General features: G+C 37.9%; 1 protein-coding gene and 1 pseudogene across 2 annotated transcripts in view; both read right to left on the bottom strand.

The window, feature by feature from the left end:
• Positions 1–3,241: 3,241 nt before the first annotated feature.
• The window catches only part of Atp6v1a (ATPase, H+ transporting, lysosomal 70kDa, V1 subunit A), a 53,346-nt gene continuing 31,366 nt past the window's right edge, over positions 3,242–25,221 (bottom strand). For both annotated transcript variants that reach the window (XM_005386402.2, XM_013515121.1), the window contains exons 7-15: positions 22,952–23,114; positions 22,322–22,430; positions 17,259–17,381; positions 17,052–17,166; positions 15,921–15,984; positions 14,371–14,574; positions 9,649–9,743; positions 8,078–8,249; positions 3,242–5,587 (exon numbers count right to left, since the gene is read on the bottom strand). In XM_005386402.2, the coding sequence (XP_005386459.1) occupies positions 5,495–5,587; positions 8,078–8,249; positions 9,649–9,743; positions 14,371–14,574; positions 15,921–15,984; positions 17,052–17,166; positions 17,259–17,381; positions 22,322–22,430; positions 22,952–23,114 (1,138 nt within the window). In that variant the 3' untranslated portion in view covers positions 3,242–5,494. The remainder of the gene's footprint in view (positions 5,588–8,077; positions 8,250–9,648; positions 9,744–14,370; positions 14,575–15,920; positions 15,985–17,051; positions 17,167–17,258; positions 17,382–22,321; positions 22,431–22,951; positions 23,115–25,221) is intronic.
• On the bottom strand, positions 18,009–18,528 carry LOC106148720 (annotated as a pseudogene).

The raw sequence follows: 25,221 nt of genomic DNA, 5'->3' as shown, positions 1-25,221 counted from the left end.
GACTCATCCCCATAAAACTCTGGCTTAAATGTTAACAATTTCTCAATGTTATTTTCTTTTTTTTCTTGACAATGGGCCTTGCTATGTAGCTCAGGTTGGCCCTGACCTTACTTATACGGCCCAGGTTGGCCTCAAACTTGCAACAGTTCTCTTCCTCGGCTTCCAAGGCATGTGCTGTGGAGGACATTCTACAGATCATCTTTCAATTCTTACCTATTTGGGACTTTGAGCCTGACCAAGCCATAGGATTGTTTGATTCTGGAGGAAGTGCAGCAAAAGCATTAGTGTAAAAGGAAATGACAGCAGGACCATGTCCCTATGCACAGCTGCTGGGACTACACTAGGTGCTTTGCTGAGATATGCCCGATGGAAGGATAACATGATGGGTAAGTCAAGCCTCATTCCTTTGATAACTAAGCTGTATTGTCCTCGCTGATCCTGTTAATGATTCCTCCCATTTGCCCTGTTGCTGCTTTTGTTAGTATCCCAATAAAAGGTTATGGAAGATGGTAATCAAGGCGACAGTCCTCTTTGCCTCTCTTGTTTCTTTTCATTTGCAGGTACCTCGTTCTCGGGACCTGTCACCCCAGACAGAAACTGTACACCGACAGCGCACCACCATGTTGTGTATGTTCCTTCTTAAAATGAGTCATTACAAGGTCCACCTTGTCCGGCCAGTCATTGCTCTGCTCACAGATTCTCACGTTTACTTAACTCTGTGTGTCTGAATGAAAAATATCATTTCTTACAAAGAAACACCTAGAAGTCAAGGCTAAATTCTGATCCTCATGGTGTGACCCTGAGCAAATTAACCTCTCTGGACTTTAATTCCCTTTTAGGATTAGAATAAGTGATATAAAAGATCATCATTATCTAAGAAGCTGTTTCACTTTCAGGGGCATTAAACTCCCATCCGTCTACTCATAACCATAATGGCTGTGTGTGCGCCCTGCTCTTTAAAAAAACTTATTTTCTCGTGAGGAGCCTTTCCTTGTGAGTCCCGTTTTGTGGTGTTTTATTTTGTAGAACAATAACTTTCCAGTTACTGATTCTTTTTCTCCTGAGTTTGTTTCGTTTCATTTTGTGTTTCAGTACTGGGAATTGAACTCGGGTCCTACGCTTGCCAGGCAAACGCTGCACAGCTGAGCTATAGCCCCACAGCATCTCCTGGGTGCTTCTTTTTCTCTCCTCTGGGTTCTGAAGAAGCTGGAGGCGGTTGGTAGTTGTGTCCCACCTTTATCTGCTGCGTCATGAGTTGAGGGCACACAAGCTCAGTCTCCCAGAGGATTGTGTGGCCACTAATGCCTTGCCTGCCTGTCCACATGTGCTGGACACTGACTCTTCCTGTCTTTGTGGGAACAGCTTTCCACAGGACAGGAATTGGCTGCCGATCAATGACTTGTTTCCTCCATCCCACATGGGACAGCCGAGAGGCGTGTCCTTTAGCTGCTCTCAGAACTGCCCAGCAGGATTATCTTCCGGAGTTCAAACTGTTAACATACTTGATTAGGAACACTTCTATTGGTTTTCTTCTATCTGTCCCAATTCCCTACTTCCGTATCAGTGTTTCCTGGTATCACCTCTCAAGTAAACTACTACTGAAACTCGGGCGTTTGTCTGAGTCAACTTCTGAGGGGAACTCAAACCTTTCAGAAGGTAGCGTTTCGTCACACTCCCACTTGAGAAAGTTGGTTCTCTTCTTCATGCTCTTATAGCAGTACATTAAAACTAATTTGCTATAGCTAAACCTTGGAAACCCAAGTGCCCATCAACTGAGGAGTGGATAAAAAAGGTGGTATTTTTATACAACGGAGTATTACTCAGCTATAAGGATAAACTTGAGGCTTTTATAAATAAATGGATGCAACTAGAGACCATACTCAAAGTGAAATAAATCAGACCCACATGTAAACATCATATGGTCTCCCTAGTGTAAGAAAGTGAAGGAATAGATAAGATCCAAAATGTACAATAGATATTGTGAAAGGGAAAGAAACTGTTCAAAAGGAAAGAACGGGGATGGCAGAAAGGTGAAAAGAAAGAGGGGAAATATAAGTGTGTGTATGTATGTGTATATATATATATATATATATACACATATATATACATATATATATATATATATATATACACATACATACACACACACAAAAGATAGCTAATTGTACTACTGGTTTCCATTGATTTACTGAAAGGAACAGTTAATGCTTAATTGTGTGATCAATTTTGCATGCCTATGTCTGGTGATCTGAATTACTGAAGATAACAATATGCAGAATAACAACCATTGTTAATTTCCTAACATCTTGCTTTGAAATTCTGTATAGTTTTTAAAATTTTTTTATTCTTTAAAAAACTTTTAAAAAATAAAATATGTTGAAGATGTTGGGACATTATCTCTTGGGTTAAAAATTACCCAATCTATAATGAGTAAACCTCACTTTAAAGTGTTTCTCTATATAAATTTGGCACTCCACAGGAATACAGAGTAGTCCACTCCACATTGCATCTTTTTTTTTTTTTTTTTTTTGGTCTTTTTTGAGACAAGGTCTTTGTGCAGTTCAGGCCGGCCTTGAGCTCACTTTGTAGCCCAGGCTGGTCTCGAACTCGCAAGGATCCTCCTGCCTCAGCCTCCCAAGTGCTGGGATTACAGGCGTGCGCCACCACGCCCGGCCTTCCACATTGCTTCTTCATTCTTGTGAAAATTATTAGTTTGGGAGGTACTGGGAATCAAACTCAGGATCTTACGCTTGCCAGGCAGGCGCTGTGCCGCTGAACCATCTTCCTTGCCCTCCTTTGAAAATTATTAAAAATATAACAGCCAAAGAAATAAAATAGAACTTAGGTAACACACTGCACTGCTACAATGGATGCTACTACAGTGTTACACTGAATTTAAAATCACTGGCTTGCCAAATGATGAACTGTAAGGCTTTAGTTCACGTGCCAAAAAAATGAGTGCCACTGATCTTTACTTTAGAAACCGCTTTTTCAGTTTAAAGAAATATTCAGAATGGGGTAAGACTCTGCATACCATAATTCCAAGTCATTGCAGAATATGATTATAGGACGTTTTGCAGTCCACAGTAAGGACTCAATTCAATTTCATGATTTTAAATAACCACTGATAAAGGAAGAAATAAAAAAAATGTAAAAAAGTCATACTGAAACAATAAATTAAAATACAAGACAGCGTGTTTTCTAACAGATCTTATCCCCCCAACAAAAAAGCAAAAAAAAGTTAATTTAAATCCACTTTTTATTCTTTCATAGGTTTTTAATAATTTTACACAACTTTTAACATAAAGAGTGAAATCTCAGAGATGAGGAGCCGATATATATGGCCGCATCTATTTGATCTTCGGGATGGAAGGAAATTTCCAAAGAGTACAGTGTGTGAGATTTAACACTGGAAAAATACATATGAAACTTGTTTAACTGGCTGCACTTATGACCTGGCACAGCACAATAAATAGAGAACTGCATAATCTTTTTAAAAGATTGCTTGTAATTTAACACACTCTTTCTACAGAAATACTATCAATTACCAATCTGAAATTCTACAACATGTAGGTGAAGGGACACTTACGATGGATATCTGAGCATAGATTCTCTAGCATCTTCCCACTCATACATCAACATTCTTAAAAGGAAAAAAAAATGTACATCTCAAATTCAGGACAACAAAAAACAAACTTGGTCAATTAGTTTCTTCATATCACTCAGTATGACCACAATCTGTTTGCTGGTAGGTTTAATGTAGGAAAAGAAAGTTTTAAAAATCCTTTTCACTTTCACTAGTTTTAGGGCCTATAGATAGGAAGGAGGTCTCATTAAGCAGCACCATTAGGTCCACATCTTAACAAATCACTGCGTAATTCTTACCTGTCAATATCCTGAAAGGTTAACAAAAACTATATGGAAGAACATTTTTCCTGAATAGCAGTCCACTGCAAAAACACGCAAGATGCAAAAATTTACATAAAACTATATCTGAATTCTCTACTGACTGCATCTTTCTTTATATGACCAAAAGAAATGTATTACATAAAAATTTAAATAATATACTGAGGCATAAAATAAATACTTTTATTTACGGTATAACATTGGTGTATTTGAGATTGTTAGACATGTTCACATGCTCTTCCCTCTCCCCAGAGAGAGCAACAGCGCCAGCAACGTCCACCAAGAGACTTAATAGGAAACTTGATCTTAGAGCTATTCTACAAGTGTGCCTTATTATTTTTAAACATACACTGAAATTATTCTTACGCATATCCTGAAAAGACAGGGTGAAATGATCTTCTCTTTCACATGACCCAGATTCTGTTACCAGTCAATGTAAGCATTAATTTCATTCCCATTAAACGGAGTGGAAACTGTTATGCTGCTATATAGCCATGGATAGTCTGAGGAATTTTCTGAGCCACTGAATGAAAAACCACGTGAAGATAAAACTTTCTACATCTGGCAAACTGGCTGTTCAAATATTCAACAAGAAACATGCAAACATGTGACACGTCAATACTCTGTAAAAACATCGTCCCACTCTGGCCCCAAGAATCGCGACAGCCCACCTGGGTCTTACCGGGCAAACAGCCTTAAACTACTAGTATTATATCTCTTCTCTGTGGCCTTTACTGACTGTCATCCCGCCACATGCTTCTCAGAAGCACAGGCTTATATGATGTTTGAGGAAAAGAAAGAGATATGATGTGGATCAAGTTTTTGATGATTGTTTTAATTATATTTTTAAAAAAGGATTTTCTAGTAATGGAGTATATAATAGTCCTTGATACTGAATTGTTCCTACTTTTAAAAATGATGTTCATCAAAGTTTGACTATCTGGCTCTTTTTCCCACTTTTTTAGAGAGTAATGATTCACCTATTCTGCTGAGCCCCAAAATGCCTGTTTCAAAACAGCACAGTTTCCAACAGTTCCCCATAAATATTCCTGATTTATACTGGAAAAGCTATGCATAATTGGAACATTAATCACTCACTGTTTAAAAAGTATTTCCTGCAAGAGTTACTTAGCAAACGCTAAGCTCCACATGGCCTTACCACATAGATACTGAGTTGTGTCACAAAGTACCTGTCAAAAGGTTTAGAAATCAGGCCTTCCATTCCAAATTCATTGCAAAGAGTGCACATGCAGTAGTCCTGTTTACAATTTAAGGGAGACAAGGAAAGAGAAAACCTAGGACAAGGAGGGTTGTCATCCTCCACACACGTTTACAGTAGTATAGCCACTGTTTATGGTATTTACTACATTCACCACTTCAGGAAAAAGGATCAGGGAGGCCCGTCAAACACTTCAACAAAGGAATGTTTGTTTTATATAAGACCTACCAAATAAACAGCAAAACAAGTAACACACACAGCACTAGTCTCAAAGCTGCACAATAAAGAAGCAAAGCGTTTGAGATGAGAAATTGAGGAAAATATACACATATGAGCTTGCTGAGGACAAGGAGGGAAGAAATCACAGTTCTAGTCTTCAAGGCTACGGAATGCATTCTGCATATCTTCAAGAAGCTGTGCATAGTCGGCTTTGATCTTCGCCTCTCCATCTTTCACTGGATCCTGAAAACAGACATCACACACCCAACTTACTTTGACTTAATAGATTTTGAGCACTAGGTTAAGTGAGGCATACTGGTAAACCACAGGCACTATATCTTTATTTCCCTTTACAGGTTAAAATGTATAAATGCATTCATATTCCAAACAAACAGAAAGAAAACAAAATATCAATTTTGTATTTGCCTGTTAACCACATTTATTGACTAACCTCAACAATATGCATAATTGAATGAAATTATGCAGTATCACATATTAGATGCATATGACTGCCTATGATAGCTGGGAATTAAGTCGATCAAAAGAAGAATTTATGATTAAGGTTTGATACTATAACACTGGGACAGAGAAGTAAAATACAGAAAACAACTTTAAAACCCACCGTATTTACAATCCTTATGAAAAGCAACTTAAGTAATATACATTAAAGAGAATAACATGTCAGGCTCAATGGTAGTGTATTTACCTGGCATGCATGAGGCTCTGGCTTTGATCCCTAGTCTACCCTCCCCCAAAACAAAGGAAGTTACTAAATGTTCCTGGTCTTTGACCCAATCGTTCACTTACAGCTGCTGCAGTGAACCCATAGCATGTGTGTTACTGTGTTTTTCCTTTAAGAAGAAAGATGTTAACATAGTTATTTTTTCTACACTAAAACCTCAGTATTCAGGTTTAACACCAGTACTGGCACTCTGTGATAAATAAGTGGCTGCAAGTTTGACATTTGGTCTCTAAAAGGCTCACCGTCACTGACTCAGAGGAATCTATACTAGGAAAATACACAAAACCGACTATATGATTGTTCACATCATAACTGAGAATTTCCTAAATATGTAATAAGGAAATATTACTCTGTAGCCCCAAATGATGCTATAGAAGAATATTTAATAACAAAAAGAAACACACCTCTGATATTAATTTTTTTTCTGATGTTAATTTGATTCAATGAACATGTAACTAAAAAGATTACACCTTTAATCATATAACCAGAAATTATTATACATCTATTTCTTCATCTTCTTCCTATGAATATATAATTTTTAAAGATAAAATTCAACGTTGATAGAGGCCAAGGATTTAGCTCAGGGGTGCAGCACCTGCCTGGAAGGCGTGAGGTCCTGAGTTGGATGCGCGGTACCTCCCCCTGAAAATTCGATGTACATGTACCATTCCCCACAGTAAAAGTAATTATGTACTACAAGTGTGTACTAATACAAAGTTTTAAAACTTTTACATCAAATTACATGTAGTTTCTTTGGTAAGCTGATTTTTAAGATTTTATGCCATAAGCATTTCTCTATCCCTTTGGAGATTCTTTGGGAAAAAGATACTAATGCTTTCATATATTTTATTTTATGTTCATGCCATAATATGCTATTGGCTCAATTCATTCTTAGATGACATTTAAAAAGTGTAATAAATAACCATTAACATATACCCATATAGAAAGTCTCTGGAATAGGGGTATATTCAGCAGTAGAACTATACTACTATGTGCAAGGTCCTGGGTTCCCAGCACACAAAAAAATCTCTGATTATTTCCTTGGGTCATCTATTTCAAAGCGGAAGTTTTTTGAGACAGGATCTCACTATGTAGTTTAGGCTGACATTGAATTCCTTATAGACTGGCCTTGAACTTCTGGTGATTCTCCTCTCTCAGCCTCCAAGTGCCACCACACCCCGCTAAAATTTTTTTTTTTTGGTTTTCTTTTTCCGGTACCAGAAATCGAACTCACGACCTTGTGCTTACCAGGCAGGTGCTGTGCCACTGGGCTAAATCCCCAGCCCCTCACTGAAATTTTCATACTAAACACTCAGAGCCTTATTCTTAATAGTTGATTAGTAAATTTTCCTGGATGCCATGACTTAGAAATACAACCTAATTCATCAAGTATTTTAAAAACAATCTTGTAATTTGAGTTTCTACTGGCAATTTCACTTATCTATTCTTGTTTTCGAAAGAACAAGAAAGTCACTCAACAGTTAAAAATAAAATCAGGCATAGTGGCACATACTGGCAACGCCAGCGCTCAGGAGTGAGACAGGAGAATCGAGTTTGAGGCCAGACTGGGCCACACAAAGACTTTCAGGTCATCCTAGACTACAAAGGCAGACCCTGTCTCTAAAACGAAAAAAAAGTAATAGCTGGTATCTAAAAGAAGTAAACAAAACAGACGTCATTTCAAAAGAATATGAGGGCTAAATGTTAATAAGTACTTAAGGTAATTGCTGTTCAACAAAGAATTTAGCTTTAAATTGCCTGCCAGCTAAGACAAAAAAAAAAACACGTCAGCACTCACTTTAGACGTGACATACTATAATTTTTATGACTAGAACGCCTGTTGAACATAACTTTGAGGCCTTTTCTGGTTTTACATAGCCTGAGTGTGAGTGAAAGTGACAATTTCAAGTTTCATACCCCAGCTCTAGAATTCAAATAAAAATAAAGAAACATTTCCTACTTTAAAAAGTCAGAGCAGAAACACAACACACCTTGAATTTCATGGAGGAAAGTTTGTAGAGGATCTCCCCCATGTGCTCACGGATAATGGACCATGTGATCTTACTGTCACTCTGGGCAGTGGTCTCGACAGCTCTACGAGCCATGTCATAAAATGCAATCATGTTGGACAGCATCCCTACTGTCTTGTAGAATGGGCAGAACCTGGGGCAAATGAAGGTCACAAGAGTTAGCAAAAACAAACCCCAGAGCAGGTTCACATTTACACAGATACAACTTTAGGTATAAAGCACCAGGGCATCAGCTTCTTCCTTTAAATATCCAGACTGCTTATACTTACTGGGTGATACATAAAGAATAAAACAAGAGAAGGAGAAAACAGTAACTGCTCAGTGAGGGTTTAGGGACCAAGACATCTCAATGTCTATGGCCTGGGGTGAGTGGATAGACATGGAGCTATATATTCCTTTTACTTGTTTTAAGGATAGTGTTTATTTTTCTCTGTTAAAATCATGTAGGAAGAACAATGAAACAGTACTGCCGCAATACCCCAAATTTCCAAGGGTTGGTTTTTGTACAATGCAGTTAAATAAGTAATCCAAATGGTAAAGTAACTGAGTTGTAAAGACTCCTTTGTGATAGTGGTTAAGGTTTAACGAACCACAGGAAAGCAGGAAACTGCAAGTTATTAATGTTAACAGTAGCTCTTATCCTTCTAATGTTGTCATTTTTAATTACCCACACATTTTAATAACAAAGATGGATACATATGAGCAAATACTCAGTCACACTTGTTCTCATCGACCTTCTGATATGTTTAAGCATCTGCAAGTAATTTCACACACTCTCCTAAAACACCCTTTCCAAAGGAGTCTCCCTTCACTGAATTATGTTTGTATGGGTGGCTGGTTCCTAGAGTTTCTTAAAGTCCTCATATAGCAGATTTCTGAAGCTTAATGACATGTTGCCACACTTTCTCCTTGCCCTACATTTTGGTTAACTCTTCTGTTGGTTCAGTTCTCTTCTTATATGGAATCAAATATGATGTGATAGAGAAAAGTAGCCCAAGACGAAAGGGTTCAAATTCTCAAAGTTTAAAAGAAATGGGAATGCTAAGCATGCCACAACAGTAGCAGAAATAATAATGAAGAAAGCCAGCACTGGGGAGGAGTGGAAAGAGCTGGTTGGGGGATGTAACAAGAAATCTGCTAGGAAAAAAGAGACACATGAGAACTCTGGGGAAGCAGGAAGAAGAATGTGACTGTGTAGGCAAATGGTAAAGGAGACACGCGCAGTGGACACTGGTAGTGAGAGAAAGCTTCTAAAGGAGGCAGTGACGCCCAGGCTCTGCAGACTAAGCCGTAATTGAGTGTAATTATAGATGGCCGTGTGAATGACAACACGGTCATAATTTGCCAAATGAGCAAATCGAGACAAGGAACATATTACATCATTAGATGTCTGCTGTAAATATATCAGGGAAGCCAATATATTGAATTAGAATCTGTCTGTATGAGGGGAAAAAGTTTTAGTGGGTAGGCAGCTCCTTTGCCAAAACACCATCGAAAATCCTCAAATAAAAAAGGAAATCAGTCTAGTTTACCTGTCATAAGGAGTATACCCGTTTTGTTGCAGGAAGTCATCTTTGATGAGTTTTGCTACCTCCAGAGTGATTTTATCTGTTTCTGCTAATGAAGCCTAGGAGAGAAAATTAGAAATTTACTTTCATGATGTGGGACCAATGCTGACAATCAATTAGCAAGCAGAAATTATATAATCAATATATAATCATCCATCAGTAATAAATTCACTTTATAATTTTTTCTATTTTAAAGAGAAAAAATAACAGAAAAACAACAAGGACAAAACCAAAACAACACAAAAACAATAAAAATGACACAGGATTTCAAAACAAGAATTAACAATGGATGGTATAAGCCGGGTGAGGTGGTGCACACCTGTAATCCCAGCACTCAGGAGGCTGAGGCAGGAGGATCATTGCGAGTTCAAGGCCAGCCTGGGCTACAAAGTGAGCTCAAGCCAGCCTGAACTGCATAGTGAGACCCTGTCTCAAAAAGACAACAAAACAAAGCAAAAACCAATGAATGGTATATTACATATTGTTATCTTCAATGTAGCTGCTTGGATTACTAGATGTCAGAATGCAAGACTGATCAAACATGCAATGTAACAACCATTGTTGAATTCCTACCTCTTGTTTAGTGAAGCTCTGTATCGTTTCTAGTATTTTTTTATAACTGATTTTTGACTGTTCCTTTCTAATTGTGACAAAAAGTATACAATTCACCATGTGAACTACAAGAGTACAGTTCAGTAGTGTTAAGTATATTCAGATTGTTAGAAAGAGATCTTCAAAATATTTTGCAAATCTGAAACTCTATGTCCATAAACAGTAACTCTACCACTCTACATTTCTGTGATTTGACAGCTCAGATTCTACATATAAGTGAAATCGTACAGTGGTTCACTGATATGCCTGCTCTATCTCACTTAGCGTGGCATCCTCACAGTTCACCCACACTGGGTCACTTTCACTCTTGACCATTCCCAACAGTGCTGCTCATAGCACAGGTGTGCAAACTGATTAATACTCTTTTTTTTTTTTTGAAATACTCCCAATTCTGGCTTGCTGTCTTAATAATTTCAATTCTCAGTGTTGTGTTTTGTAGTGCTGGGGATTGAACCTAGGGGTAGAATACCACTGAGCTACACCCCCAACCTTTTTCAGACATCTTGCAGAACTGTCCAGGCTGGCCTTGAATTTGCTGTTCCCTTTCTTTAGCTTCCTTAGTAATAGCTGGGACTTGGGGTGTGTGCTATCACACCTCACTGAATTCTCAGTTTTAAGTCTGTGTAATAGCAGTCTATATAGCCTATCAACCACTAATTTTTTTTAAACAGTACATGTTTCGAACTATGAAGGACAGCGAACTTGCACTTATTTCTGAGGGCTGTTTTACTGGTATAGCTAAGTTACAGGCTTCTCTCTTTAAACCTCACTGCTTCCAAGTCCCTAACTTTTGCAATCACTCGGTCAGCCTTGACAGACAGTACCACACTGCTGATCAGCTCATTAACAAGTAAAGGTTTCTTGGAAACTGTGAGGAAGGGACAGAACCTATGAGTTTACTGTACCATAGTAGTATTTATTTGTACTATGCTCCTTAGGTAAGAATCAGATCTATTTCTTTTCTTTTTTATTTTTACTTATTTATTTTAAAAATTTCATTGATCGACTGTCTTTTTGAGACAGGGTCTCGCTACATGGTTCAGGCTGGCCTTGAGTTCACTCTGTAGCCCAGGCTGGCCTCAAACTTGCAACATTCCTCCTGTCTCAGCCTCCTTCAGCCTCCTTCGCGTTTGGATTACAGGTGTGTGCCACCATGCTCAGCTTTTGAAAAAAAAAAAAATCCCTTTATCTTCATTCTCTTTGTTAACCACAGATAAATATTAAAATAGTTTATGTGTTTTTATTTATTTAAATTTATATGAAATGTGTATTTTACTTTGTGCAGCTTGTATTTTTCGTGATGCAAAACGTTCTTATATCTGTTGCTTCCTTTTTAAGATCCACCCTCCTTGCTGTGTGCCACATAATTTGATGCTTCTTGCTCATGTATAATTCATTTTCTGAGGTGGCCATCTTCCATACTTTACCTTCCTTTTCCTGCCCCTAACTGAGGGCAATCCAATTCCTCTAATTCTGCTACCGTAAATGTGCGCCTAATGGCTCATCCCAGAATTTCTTGGAAGATAAATACCCCAAGCCAAACTACTAGGTCTCAGGGTATTAAAACAAATCCTACCAGACAGTTTTCCACAAGGGTAGCACCAGCTGAGACACCGAAAGATGAAACTTCTGTCTCTCTATCCCAACACTTAAACTATACCTAGCTTTCCAATTTCTGCCATTCTCACCAGTGTAATATGATAAGCACTGCTGTCCAGACACTTCCCACAGGACTGTAACTTTTTGGGTTGTTTCTTCTGTAACAAGTTTGTTCTTTCCTTTGCCTACATTTCTCTAGTATTCCAATCTTCCTGTTAACATAAATCTTTGTACATTTTCAATAGCATCCCATTAGTTTTAGCTGCAAACTTTCTCTTCAGTCTGTCATTGGTTTACTAACTTAATCCATGGCTAGGCCTCTGCTGAACAAAAATCCTTATTTTAAAAAATAATTGTTTTTAGCCTGGTGTGGTGGTGCACATCTGTAATCCCAGCACTTGGGAGGCTGAGGCAGGAGGACTGCCCTGAGTTCAAGGCCAGCCTGGGCTACATAGTGAGTTCAGGGGATAGCAAAACCCTGTCTCAAAAAACAAAACAAAACAAAACAAACCACAATCCATTTTTCCCCTCCTTTGATTTATTTACGTTTCAATATCTAGAGTCCATATATATCCACGTCTGCCACTGTTCTGTTCCACTGGTCTATGTGTCTGTTATTTTGCCAACACTGGTTTTTATTGCTATGGTTTTGTATATAATACCCAATAAAGGAAAGGCTCCTTTTACTTTTTTTTTAGGTTGTGATTCTCCTATTTTCTAGTATTCCCAGTACAGACACACTGTCTTGATGTGTGTTTGTACTGAATCAGGACGCCTCAGCAAATGCTTTATCATTATTTCTGTTTCCCTAGCAGTTGTTATTTTTCTGGTTATGAGCATATAATCTATAAATCACGACACTTCACAACTTTTCTTATTGCCTTTCTTACATCTTTGTTCAGGAACTCTTTTCAACCAAACATAATGATAGCAGGCATTCTTGTTTTCCTCCTGACCTCTAAACGAATTCTCCAGGAAGTGACATGTTTTTCTTAGGTTTTGGTATCTTTCTTCTATTGTTTTATTTTACTAATTTTTTTGTGGTAATACAAACTGAACTCAGAGTTGCTCTCTCACTGAGCTGCAGCCTTGTCCCACACCCCCTTTTGAGAGAGGGTCTTGCTATGTTGCCCAGGCTGGCCTTGAATTTATAATCCACCCACCTCACCCTTTCAGGTAGCTGGGATTAGAGGCACGTACCACCACACCTGGCTTATTTTTATTTTCTTAAAATAGAGTCTTGCTTTGTTTCCCACACGGATCTGGAATTCCTGGATTCAAGTGATCCTTCCTTCATGTAGCTGGGACTATAGGCACATACTCTCATGTCCAGATTAGTAATTACTTTAATAAACTAAGAAAGGTCCTTTCTAGGCCTTGTTAAAAGGTTTCAAAAAATCATAACAAAGTAGCAAAATTCAAATACTTTTTCCATGTTGATTGAAATATCCTTTTTCTGTTACATTAATTACACTGTTGAATTATGTTTTCTGTGTTGAATAAGATTTGCATTCCTCAGATAAACCTTGCTTATGAAATACTATTCTATTTTTTAAATATCTTACTGGGTATAGTAAGCAAACATGTAACATTTTTATATCTACATTAATAAGCAAAATGAACTTATAATTTTCTTTTCTTGAATTGCCTTTATCTGGTTTCGCAGGTTTTCAGTTTCTTGTTATTCTTGGAGGGCCACAGTACTCTATAATAAATATTTGATACACATTATGCATGTTAACTCTCTACTAATTGCCTGTTCTATGGAAGAAACTTAGGAGGTATGTTTATCAGATATAATAAAAAAGAATAAATCAGATAAAGAACTGTCTCTGTGAAGTCACTGAATTCTGAGATTTAATTTGGCTAAAATTTTATTTTATTTTACTTGCAGTACTGGGGATTGAAACCAGGGCCTTGTATACACTAAGCTACATTCCCAGCCAGTTTGGATAATTTTACCATCTTCCTGTGAGGCATCAAGGAAGTCACCGTTGAAGCCACATAGCTAATTACTGGAGAAACTAGAATTTAACCCTTCTGACTCCTTGCCCTCATCTCCTGCAGTTAACAGACCCTAACGCTACCACCTCTCATTTGGCTGGTGATAGACACATCTATTTCTTTTTTTTTTTTGGTACTGGGGATCAAACTTAAGACCTCATGCTTGCCAGGCAGGTGATACACCACTGAGCTAAATCCCCAGCCCTTAGATACATCTATTTCAAGAATTAAAAGAAAATTAAAGCTTTCTTCTTAACTACAATACATCCAGGATCATGCTAAATGCTTTAGAAGAATAAAAATTTTTCATTGGTTTAAAACATTTGATATTGATTATATGCTAACATTTCAATTTAAATTTAGTAATTATTCATTTTGTTAGACAAGCACCTGTATTTCCAAAGTTTTAGCTCTCTTTATATACTCCCCTGTAGCCAACAGATCTGTCCTACATGAGCTTTAACAACTTACCTTTCCCACAAGCTGCACAATTTCTGCCAGGTCTTCTTCTTCCTGCAGAATTTCCTTAGCTTTGGTCCTCAGAGGAACAAACTCGGTAAAGTGTTTGTCATAGTACTCATCCAAGGCCCGCATGTATTTGCTGTAGCTGATGAGCCAGTTGACCGAGGGGAAATGCTTACGTTGAGCCAGTTTTTTATCTAAGCCCCAAAACACCTGATTTAAAAATAACCCCCCCAAAAAGATTTTTCTTGAAATTTTTTCAAAATATATTTGTTCTGAACATGCAATTTTATAATTTACTTGTCAAATTATACATCTTTTTTGTATATACCAAGTGTGATTGAAAAAATAAAACTCATAGGAAACGTTAATTAAAAATATACTCTCTCATTTTCAGGGTAAGTATCATCTATAAATCAAATTCAAATTTTTTCTGAATTTCCTTAATTGTGTGCCAAATGTGACAGCAAAAAGGAAAACTGGTATTTATTTATTTTCAGACAAAATCTCACTAGGTAGTCCAGGCTGGCCTCAAACTCACAATCCTTTTGCCTCAGCCTTCTGAATGCTGGGACTGCAGGCATGTGCCAACAGACCTGCCTTGAAAGAGACACTTTACTTTGATTAAAAACCTTTCCATGTTCTGATTAAATTCAGTTCCTTATCATTAAGGGCCGATCCAGTAAGATTTGACATTCATTTTTCTTACGTCACACATTCACAGATATTTTATGTATTCCTAACTTTGTGCCACCTTACCCCAAAATTTAAAACTCAAACTTCTCACAAATGTTAAAGAATTCAAAGTTGCAAATTTAGCTTCTGCTAAATTTTATGTGATACTGCCAGAAAGAGGTAAATGTATCAACTTTTTGTAACTATACCTTCTTTTTTTTTTTTTTAACTAAGTCCAACACACCCTTTATTGAAGCCTCTTTTAAGCACCAAGCTGGCTAGCCAGCCATTAAGTCATAATGTGTCTTACAGAAGCAACTACCTAGGCACAAACTACATTTCCAGTCTTGTTTCCATCTGGGATAATTAGCAGAATGTGTGGAATTACTGAGTCACGGCTGGGCTCATGGGTCCAGAAGTAGACGTGTCCTTTCCACTGCTTGCCCTCCGTCAGCTAGATAGAGGATTCCGAGATCAAGTGATGGAGGAGCCACAAAACAGAAGAGCTCGGGTTTCCAGCATGATGAATGAACAAAGGACACGTCCCAACAGGGTCGCCCGTCCTCGGCCACACTATGCGGAGGAATAAACTTCTAGACTTTTGCCACTGCACAGTATTGGGCCCACTTGTTTGTTTAAAGAATAGGATAACTCTGGCTGCATTTGCTAACTAGATGTATTTTCCACCTACATGTGTAGTTTATTATAAACTGGTTAAAAGCCAACAAAAATCAGACAGTATTAAAGGCTCTTCGTTTTCAGGATGTTCCTAAAACACGATTTATCAGTCTACTCATTGGTGATTAAATATGTTATGATGATTTACACGATATTAGAACAGCCGAGGGGGGCTTAGAAGTTAACTACAGTAGGAAAAGACATACCTGAACAATGCCAAGAGTAGCAGATGTAACTGGATCAGAAAAATCACCACCAGGTGGAGAAACGCTAGATTAAAAAAATATACATATTATTAGGAATGCTAATGAAAAAATGTATATGAAAGTCAATTTTGAAAGTCAATGAAAATAGCAGACATTAAAATGCTTAAGAAAAATACATATATGAAAGTTAACATAAATAACATTCACTCATTTATTCATTTTTGGTGCTGTGATTGAACCCGTTGCCTTGTGCCTGGCAACCACATGTTCTATCACTGAACTATACCCCTAGCATAAATTTTTGATATAAATAACTTTAGAAACGAATGACCCTTGGAAAGAAAGGTATTACATAAAATTCTTAAGCAAAAGCCACTACTATGCTACAAATAATAACAATTATTTTTACTCTTATTTTTTTGAGACAGTGTCCTGCGATGTTGCCAGACTAGCTTTGGGAATTCATAATCCTCCTGTCTCAGCCTCCAAGGTAACAGGAATTACAGGCATGCACCACTGTGCCTCGTTTAAATATGATTACTGAATACTTTCTACCATAAGAAATGAGACCATTTTTATTATAATCAGTTTCATTATTTCTAATCAAATAAATGAAGCAGGGGGCTGGGGATTTAGCTCAGCGGCAAAGCGCCTGCCTGGCAAGCGCAAGGTCGTGAGTTCGGTTCCCGACACCGGAGAAAAACCAAAAAAAATAAATGAAGCAGGATGAGAGGAAAAGCTCAAGTGCAAAGTAAGGCTTTAGGTGGTAACTGTGAACCTTTCCTTTGTTTCTACCACGATAGATCCTCACCTGAGCAGGTCTGTCACTTTCTACCTCACTCCTAAAATGTTGTGACTTGAACGTAATAAATTAGTGAAGCCCTAGCTCTGGAACCTGAGCACGCACAGCTCCTTCAAGCTCTGTGGGTAGCACTGGAGTACAGCTCCGTAAGAACCTCTGCTCCTGGACAAAGTTAAATATCCCTCTTTAAAATAAATGACTTCTAGCTTTGCGCAGTGGCAGTATGACAGCTAGTGAGGTTTATCTGAGGTGCGAGTGTTGCTAATTGAAAAAAATAGATAAAATAAGTGACTTTTTTCCTTTGAAAAGTAAACAGTGCGGATGCTTACGCTCCTACAATGCTCACACTCCCTTCTCTCTCAGGATTTCCAAGACACTTTACTCTGCCTGCTCGCTCATAGAAGGAGGCCAGCCGGGCACCAAGATATGCAGGATATCCACTATCTGAAAGAAGAAAAGAAATTTTCAGCAGGGTCTAGTTCAGCAACCTAAGTCCTATCAGTACTGCTTGTGTGGTAAGTAACGCGAAGACTTACCTGCAGGCATTTCAGCGAGGCGACCAGAAATTTCCCTAAGGGCCTCAGCCCATCGGGAGGTAGAGTCAGCCATCATGCTGACGTGGTAACCCATGTCCCGGAAATATTCCGACAGTGTAATTCCTAAAGCGGGAAGAGTCACACAGTTACAATGTTAGAATACACAATCCTAACTCTTCAGCCTCAAGAAAACTTTTTTTTAAGTTGTTTTAAACAACTTATTCAACTGAAATGGACTTCCGTTTGTTTTGTTGTTTTGTTTTGTTTTTGCTTTTGTTTTAGTCTTTTTGAGACAGGGTCTTGGTATGAAATTCAGGCTGGCCTTCAGCTCACTTTGTAGCTCAGATTGGTCTCAAACTCGCAACGATCCTCCTGCCTCAGCCTCCCAAGTGCTAGGATTACAGGCATGTGCCACCACACCCAGTGGTACTTCCATTTATTTTGCTACATCTTTTCCCCAAGGTGATTTACAGGATCTTCAAGCCAATATAAATATTTCATAAATATGGGGTTATCTGGCTATACTGCTACACAATACCTCAGCAGTATCTTTCTGCAAGAAAAACACTGAAGAGTAAAGACCTGACGTAATTAACTAGGTGGGATGAAAATCGGCTCCAGATACTTGTTTCTGAGGTAAATGCACCCAACACACCTGTTCAATTAAGAAAACGATCCTTACAACACAGGATGGTTTTTTCTGTTTAAGTGGGGCCTAGAACACCAAGGGGTAATTAGGCGCTGAATGGCAGAGCTCCATCCCCAGCTTATGCCATGAATTCACAGGGAATAGGTTCCAACAACTCAGGCTCCTTCCCATTGGTTCTCACAAAGTGTGCTTCTCTGGGCAGGGCAGGCTGGCGCTTCAGTTGAACCCAGTTTCCTTTCTCTTTGGCTTCCTTCTTTTTCTGATCATTTTCCTTGACACATTTCAGGAAGCTGTCTCGACTCTTTGAGTGCTTAATATGCTCAATGCGCACATTAATCCTCTTGGCAAGAATCCTGCCCTTCACTTCCTTGTTTACAACAATGCCCACAGCATGCTGGGTAGCTCTGTAGACTCTTCCTGTTTTTTGCCATGGTAACATTTGTGCGGCGTTCCTCTCTGCGCAGTACCCATTCCCTTGATGTCTACAATATCACCCCTTTTGTAGATTCACACGTACGTAGACAAAGGAACAACCCCATGTGTTCTAAAAGGCCTAGAGAACGCATACTGGGATCCCCTCCTCCTTCCCTTTGTGTTCGTCATTTTGGCAAATTACTGGAAGATGGCGGTTCCGGCCGAAAGGCTCAGGAAAACTTTAAAGCATCAAGCAGAAAGACTCCAAGCTGCTCCTTTTAGCCTGAGCCCTACCCCAGAATGATAAAGAGCTCCCCAACCATTTGAGGTAAGTATCTATTACAGGACGCAATTACACGTGTGGAATTATCTGACACCCAAGTCTAGCCTAACCTAATACTTTTTCTCCTACGCTTTACTGAAATGATTCTAAAATTAATTTCCAAATATAGCTCATACATATACCCATATACACTCTTAAAAATTCAACTAATTAGCTTGTTCAGTTATCTTTTAAAGGAAAAAATAAAATGGCTGCTAAAAAATTCAGCACTTCATTATGTGTCATATTACATCATTCAGAATAAAAAACACTAACTTCTGAGACTTCCCTAAAATGGTTCCATAAACAAAATACTTAAGAAACTTTACTTATCAATATTAAGGCTTTAAAAACCACAACCGTCATCACATATTTCAATCTGCTGATAAGAACAAATCCTCTCTTTACAGGCATGGCTGTGTTTCAAGTCTGTGATGAAACAGCACCCTTACTTGCATGTTTATATCAGAGAGACTTGGAACAAAAGACAGACACACATGAGTAAACGAGACCTCTCTCGTTGACCTACCAGACATCAGTGTCTACAAGAAAAAAATACCTGATAAAATTTAAAAAAAAACCTTGGAAAACACATTTGTACTTTTGATCAACAAACGACAAATTCTTTATTAATCAAAGGACTTCTACAAATCTCTATGAAAAACATTATCATCCAAAAGGAAAATGTACAGAAGGCAGTTTGCCCCATCTCCTTTTTCTTAAATTTTGAGATAAGATTTTACTAAGTTGCCTAGGCCGGCCTTAAACTGTGATTTCCTGCCTCAGTCTCTCTAGTAGCTGGGATGACAGGCAAGCACCATCAGGCCTGGCCAAGGCAGGTTTTATATAGTTAACATACAGGAAAGATTTTTGTTTTGTTAGGAAATACAGACTGGAAAGGTAGCTAATAAAGCAAGAATAGTTAAAATGTCAGCTGTGAAACCTAGATGCTAAGTACATGGATATCCAGTGAAATATTCCTTCAACTTTATATGTTTGATAATTAGCCCAAGAAAATATTTTCAAAATCTAGCACTGGTGAAGATGTGTAGAAACAGACACTCTTGTCCAGTTATCTCTTTTGAAGAGCTATCAGAATTTAAACTTTACATACATAGGTCTATTCTTAGGAATTATTTTTCTAAAAACTTGCTCTACAAAAAATGTGCAGAGAAACAAGCACGCACACACACACACAAATAACACTGTAAAACACTTGCACAAGGATGTTTTAGTGCTGCTCTGTTTGTGATAGCCGAAAACTAATTAATGCCAGATCTACCTAAAGAATCTGGCTACAGATTACGCTACATCCTCAGAAAGGGGTACTACTGTGCAGCCATTTAAAAGAATAAAGTAGATTTGTCTTAAGATGGCAGATAAATATATCATTTTTCCTCTTCATAAAAATTACTAAACAAAGAAAACACAAAACATGGAAATATAAACTCAACCGCCAAAAACTAAAAGATGCATTTAGCTACGCGACAAAATACCGAAGAAAAAAAAACCGAAGAAAAAGGCACCTAAATGACAGGAAAACCAAAGAAGGGCGTAGGGAAACATTAAGACCTAATCTGAGGCAGTGCAAGTCAGATGAAGCTCACGCAAACCAGCACATACATCCCAAGAAGCAAAAGCAGGAATCTTTTGGAACCATAAAAAGCTACACGTCCTGTGGAAGGAGTTCCGGGGTCCACTTTGGCACGGATGAGAAGTAGGGAAATGGAGGTGAGTTAATGCACACAGGCGCATCCTACTCACTACATAAAATGCGGCTGAAATGGAACAGGAAGAGCTCACTCCGGATGGCCTTGGAAGTACTCACTTCTGCTGGCAGGGAAAGTAAACAGTAAGGTCACTTATCAGTACAACTGCACCCTGTGACAACCTCGCAGCTTACAGTGCAGAGTCCCCGCTACCCTAGAGGGAAGTCACAGTCAGCTGCCCCCATCTCCTACACAGACAGTAACAGTAACAACAGTGTCAGTACAGAATATCTAAAGATAAAACAAGAAAAACGAAGGGAGTACTGGGACGCCCAAGAACATATCAAGGAAAGACGAAAACTGTAACCATACTTATTTACAACAGCGAACATTAACAATGCACTCTATCATAAAGGCCCAAGGACTACCTAGCCAGATAAGAGATGTTTCATGAACTTGCAGAACTCCACAAAGGGCTAAAAAAGACAGAAAACTACTAGAGAAATGAAGGTTAAACATCACTTAACCTGTGTACATAAAAGGCTAAATAAAAAGGACTGGAAAGGAACTGATACATATGGAAAACATGAAAGCGATCCATTATGTCTACTTGTTATTTTAAAAAGATAGCTAAAATGGACAAGAAAAAATTTCATACAATTACTCAAAGTCTTCTGAAATGTAAGACATACTCACAGATTAAAAGAGTACACCATGTCTCAGGAAATACATATTGAAACTATTAATACTGAGATATATCCTAAAATTTATGAGAATTCAAATTTTAAGAAAAATTCCTTTGGGCAAAAGGAAAAATCACTTCTTAAAAGAAAGTAAGGTTAGGTTCAAATCTCTTCCCAACACTTAACAGTATAATACTAGTTCACAAAGAAAGAACTATTGATCCAAGAATTTTATACTTAGCCAAACTACTGTTAAAGCTTAGATAGGCTGAGGCGGGAGGATTGTTGCAAGTTTGAGACCAGCCTGGGCTACAAAGTGAGCTTAAGGCCAGCCTGAACTGCACAGTGAGACTCTGCCTCAGAAAGACCAAAAAAAAAAAAAAAAAAAAAACCAACAACCCCAAAACAACACTTAAATAGGCATTATTTCCATTTCATAAATAAAATCCAGTATTTTATGAAAAAGGAAATACTATGTAAACTAGTAGACTATAAACTGTATGAAAATTCACATATATGCTCTATTTATGTTTTATCTGTTTTATATTTCTCCTAATAAATGAAAGTCACCAGACCACAAGAAATACTGATCCAAGAATTTTTATTCAGCCAAAGTACTATTAAAGTTTAAAGGCAAAAGAAAAAACAAAAAGAAAAACTTTAGAAGAAACAAGAATTGAGGGAACAAAGTTTCCGTGTGCCTTTCTTGAAGAGACTTTCAAAGGGAAAATTTTAGCTAAAGAAGAAAATATGGAGAGAGTGTGGCCAAAAGAATGCCAACGAGAGTTTATTCCATCTTACAGCAAGTCTAACGTTAAATCAAATATTGGCTTGTTCCAGAACAGAATATAGTCTTAATAAATCCTAAAGATGTAGAAATAAAAGTACTAAAAGCTCCAAGTGGAGTGGAAATAAAACCGGAAAATGTATAAACGTAGCAATTTTCTTGTCTTTTATACCCCCAATTAACGCATAATATTTTAAAGCTGGTAATTCAAGTTACAGAGGTACAAGAATATTTAAAGATAGGTCAGTAGCAAAATATGCGATGAAAAGGGTACAAAATACATCACCTTATGGCCATTATAGAAGATTGGGACAGTTTTATAAATATTTTCTGTTCACTTATTCTCAAGATAAAGTATGTATACTATTTCTTAAAAACTAGGAAACTGTTGGTGTGGAAGCACTATGGCATACAAGAGGTGTCTTGGAAAGGGAAAGTCCGGCACTACCTTTACCCTTAAGAACAGCTTTAACTGCTTTTATTCTAATTCCCAACTCACCAGTATAGATAGAAGCTTCTCTAGCAGCAACAGGCATATTGGAGGTATTGGCTACCAAAGCTGTCCTCTTCATAATCGACTCCACCTTCCCATCCACTTCCATCGTGAGCTGGAGGTAAAGAACGCATTAGTGACCCTCCACTTTCTAAATTTAACATCTCAGTTCCTTTTTTTTTTTTTGCAACTTATCCATACTTAATCCCTCCAATCAGTATTCCCAAAGCAATATTCCCCATCACTCCATCTCTCTGCCTACTCTACGGTAGATACACAGTAGAAAGTGGATCTAATTTCCATTTCATAAATAAAACTTATTTTAGGGAATAGGAAATGTTATTATAGTAACCCAGCAGTTCACAAAGCCTTTGAAAGTTCATGTATAAACATTTTGTTTGTCTTCTCTTTCTCCCAATACTAAAAGAAAAACACAAGAGAAACGTTCAAGTGTTTGCCTTTGAAAAATTCAAATTCTTTCCCTTAAATATACAAATTAATCATAAAAATTATTTAAATTCTTTAAAAGGTCCTTGACAGATGAGAGCATTGCTCCAACCCAACAAAAAGTTGCCAATGAAAACTGACATGCGTTATTTCCTCCAGAATGTTACTTCACGCTTTCCAAATACAGACCTCTGGGAAGTCTCGGAGAACTTCAGACATCTCGTTTCCTCTTTCACCGCACCCTACGTAGATGATCACATCACTGTTAGAATACTTGGACAGAGACTGTGATATTACTGTTTTTCCACAGCCAAAAGCCCCAGGGATAGCAGTCGTCCCTCCCTGTACACACCTAAGCAAACAACAAAAAAAGTAAGGATTACTTTACTTGCTAATAAATACTATTAAATAAAGTAGGTAAGCAACAAAAAATACAAGTTAAGCATGCACTCTAATGTATACACACGTACAAGGTATACAAAAATGTAACTGCTTCCTTAGTTTGCACCTACAATACTGCATACTTTTATTGTATTTATCATCTCTAATAGTTGAAAAGTGAAAATATCTTCCATAAGGCACAAACAAAAGGATATAAAAATAAGATAAAGCAATATTAATGATATTCTGCATACTTATATGTATATTTCTGTAAAGACAATAGAAGAACTAAAACTAAAAGAAAACTATAAGCAACTTTGGAAACTTGCCTACCGAGGCAAAAAATAAGAGCTAGAAAATGTGTAGCTTTATTATACACAGCAAGGAACAGTTTTATTAAGGCGTTGAACCAATCTCTTTATCCAGTAACTACTAAGTACTTTCTAGGTTCTGAAAACCGTGCTTAGAGATGCTACTGAAGAGACTGCAGTCAGTGAGAGAACGATGTTTCCATAGTCACAGAGCTCAGATTCGAGTGGGATAAAATGATGAATCAACTGCCGGTTATGTAACAGTTAGCAGCCACTTCCAAATTTTGCCTAAAAAGTGGCAGTGGAGAGTAAAATACTTTCTGCGGAAGGCAAAGCGGGCATTTCTCTGTACGTATACAAGTGTGTGTGCGCATACATGTGTGTGTGTGTGTGTGTGTGTGTGTGGTAGGGGGAGAGTGTGAGCAGGAGAAGTAGGGTGTAATGCTTTGGGAAATGTCTTTGCAATATTGTGTTTTATCATAAAAATTCAGAGAAACATTACATCCTCAATCACAGTAACAGATTTTCTCAACAGAAAACTAAATATGCATTAAAATGTTTTATCCTCCTGACTGCCCCTCACTTGAGGCCCGCCTGAACTACATAGCAAGACCCAGGCTAAAAAAACAAACAAAAAAGGCAAAAATAATTTTTTTTCTTTTCCAAACCTTTTAGTGCATTTGATAAACTAAGCAGGCAAGTCACATTTCTCCTAGGGCTCTGTCAAGTGTTTTTAACCTGGGCTAAGACGGGGCTGGGTGCGCCCTGCTTTGGAAATTCTGCAATCCCATGTGAAAAGTGCTGTCACAGAGAGCGTCCAAGCAGAGGGAACAGCTTGCCCAAAGGTCCATGGGTGAGAGACACCACTGCTTGAGAAATTAAAAGGCTTTATGCTGAAAGGAGGCATTTATGGATGTACTTGGGGAGTCAAGTGGCTGAGACAATGCTACAAAGTAACAACAACCAGATAGTGGGTGGCCTTCAAAGAAGTTAACGATTATGTGCAAAGGTTTCAAGCAAAACGTGCCCCATCAGATATGTGTTCTAGATGGACTGGCACACATGTGCTGTATGGACAACCACCTAGAAGGACTGAGGACAGGAAGGCTAGTTAAACGTGATGATCACAGGAATGACAGTGAGAGCCCTAGTTAGCACCAGAGAGTAGGGTATATGAAAATCAGATCCATCTCTGACAGAAGTCAGAGAGTTTAAATTAGGAATCCACTAGATGGGTGATAATGACATTTGCAGAGATGGGTAAGAAAAAAAAGGAACAAGGACATGGTAAGTAAGATGATTTTAGCTTTGAATTCTGAGGCACTTGTAGGACACTGGGAAGTACTAAAGGAAAACTGAAAGTAGATAAATAAGTTTGGAGCTCAGGAAAGACCTGGGACAGACACACAGATGAGAGTCAAAACACACAAAAATATTTAAATCAAGTCAGTACGTAGTAAAGCCATCCATCCAAAGAAAGTTAAGACACAATGAAGACAGAGAGGCCTTAGAAAAACCCTTAGAAACACCACAGTTTAAGGGGAAAGTTTACAACAGAGAATAAGAACTTGTGGACAGAAGCTACTAGTTAAAAAAAAAAAGAAAGAGGAGCTTCAAGGAAAAAGTGGAAGACAATATTCAAAGCTGCAGGGATTAAGAAAATACTGAAATTCATTGATAATAACCTACCACTTTTGTCTGTAACTCACTATTATTTGTCTATTTGTTTTCCTGAGAAAATATCTTGTAGATAACAATATGTAAAAC

This window comes from Chinchilla lanigera, unplaced genomic scaffold (genome assembly GCF_000276665.1).
Source record: "Chinchilla lanigera isolate Chin_1 unplaced genomic scaffold, ChiLan1.0 scaffold00026, whole genome shotgun sequence".
Taxonomy (NCBI): Eukaryota; Metazoa; Chordata; class Mammalia; order Rodentia; family Chinchillidae; genus Chinchilla; species Chinchilla lanigera.
This window is presented reverse-complemented; position numbering and strand designations above follow the sequence as displayed.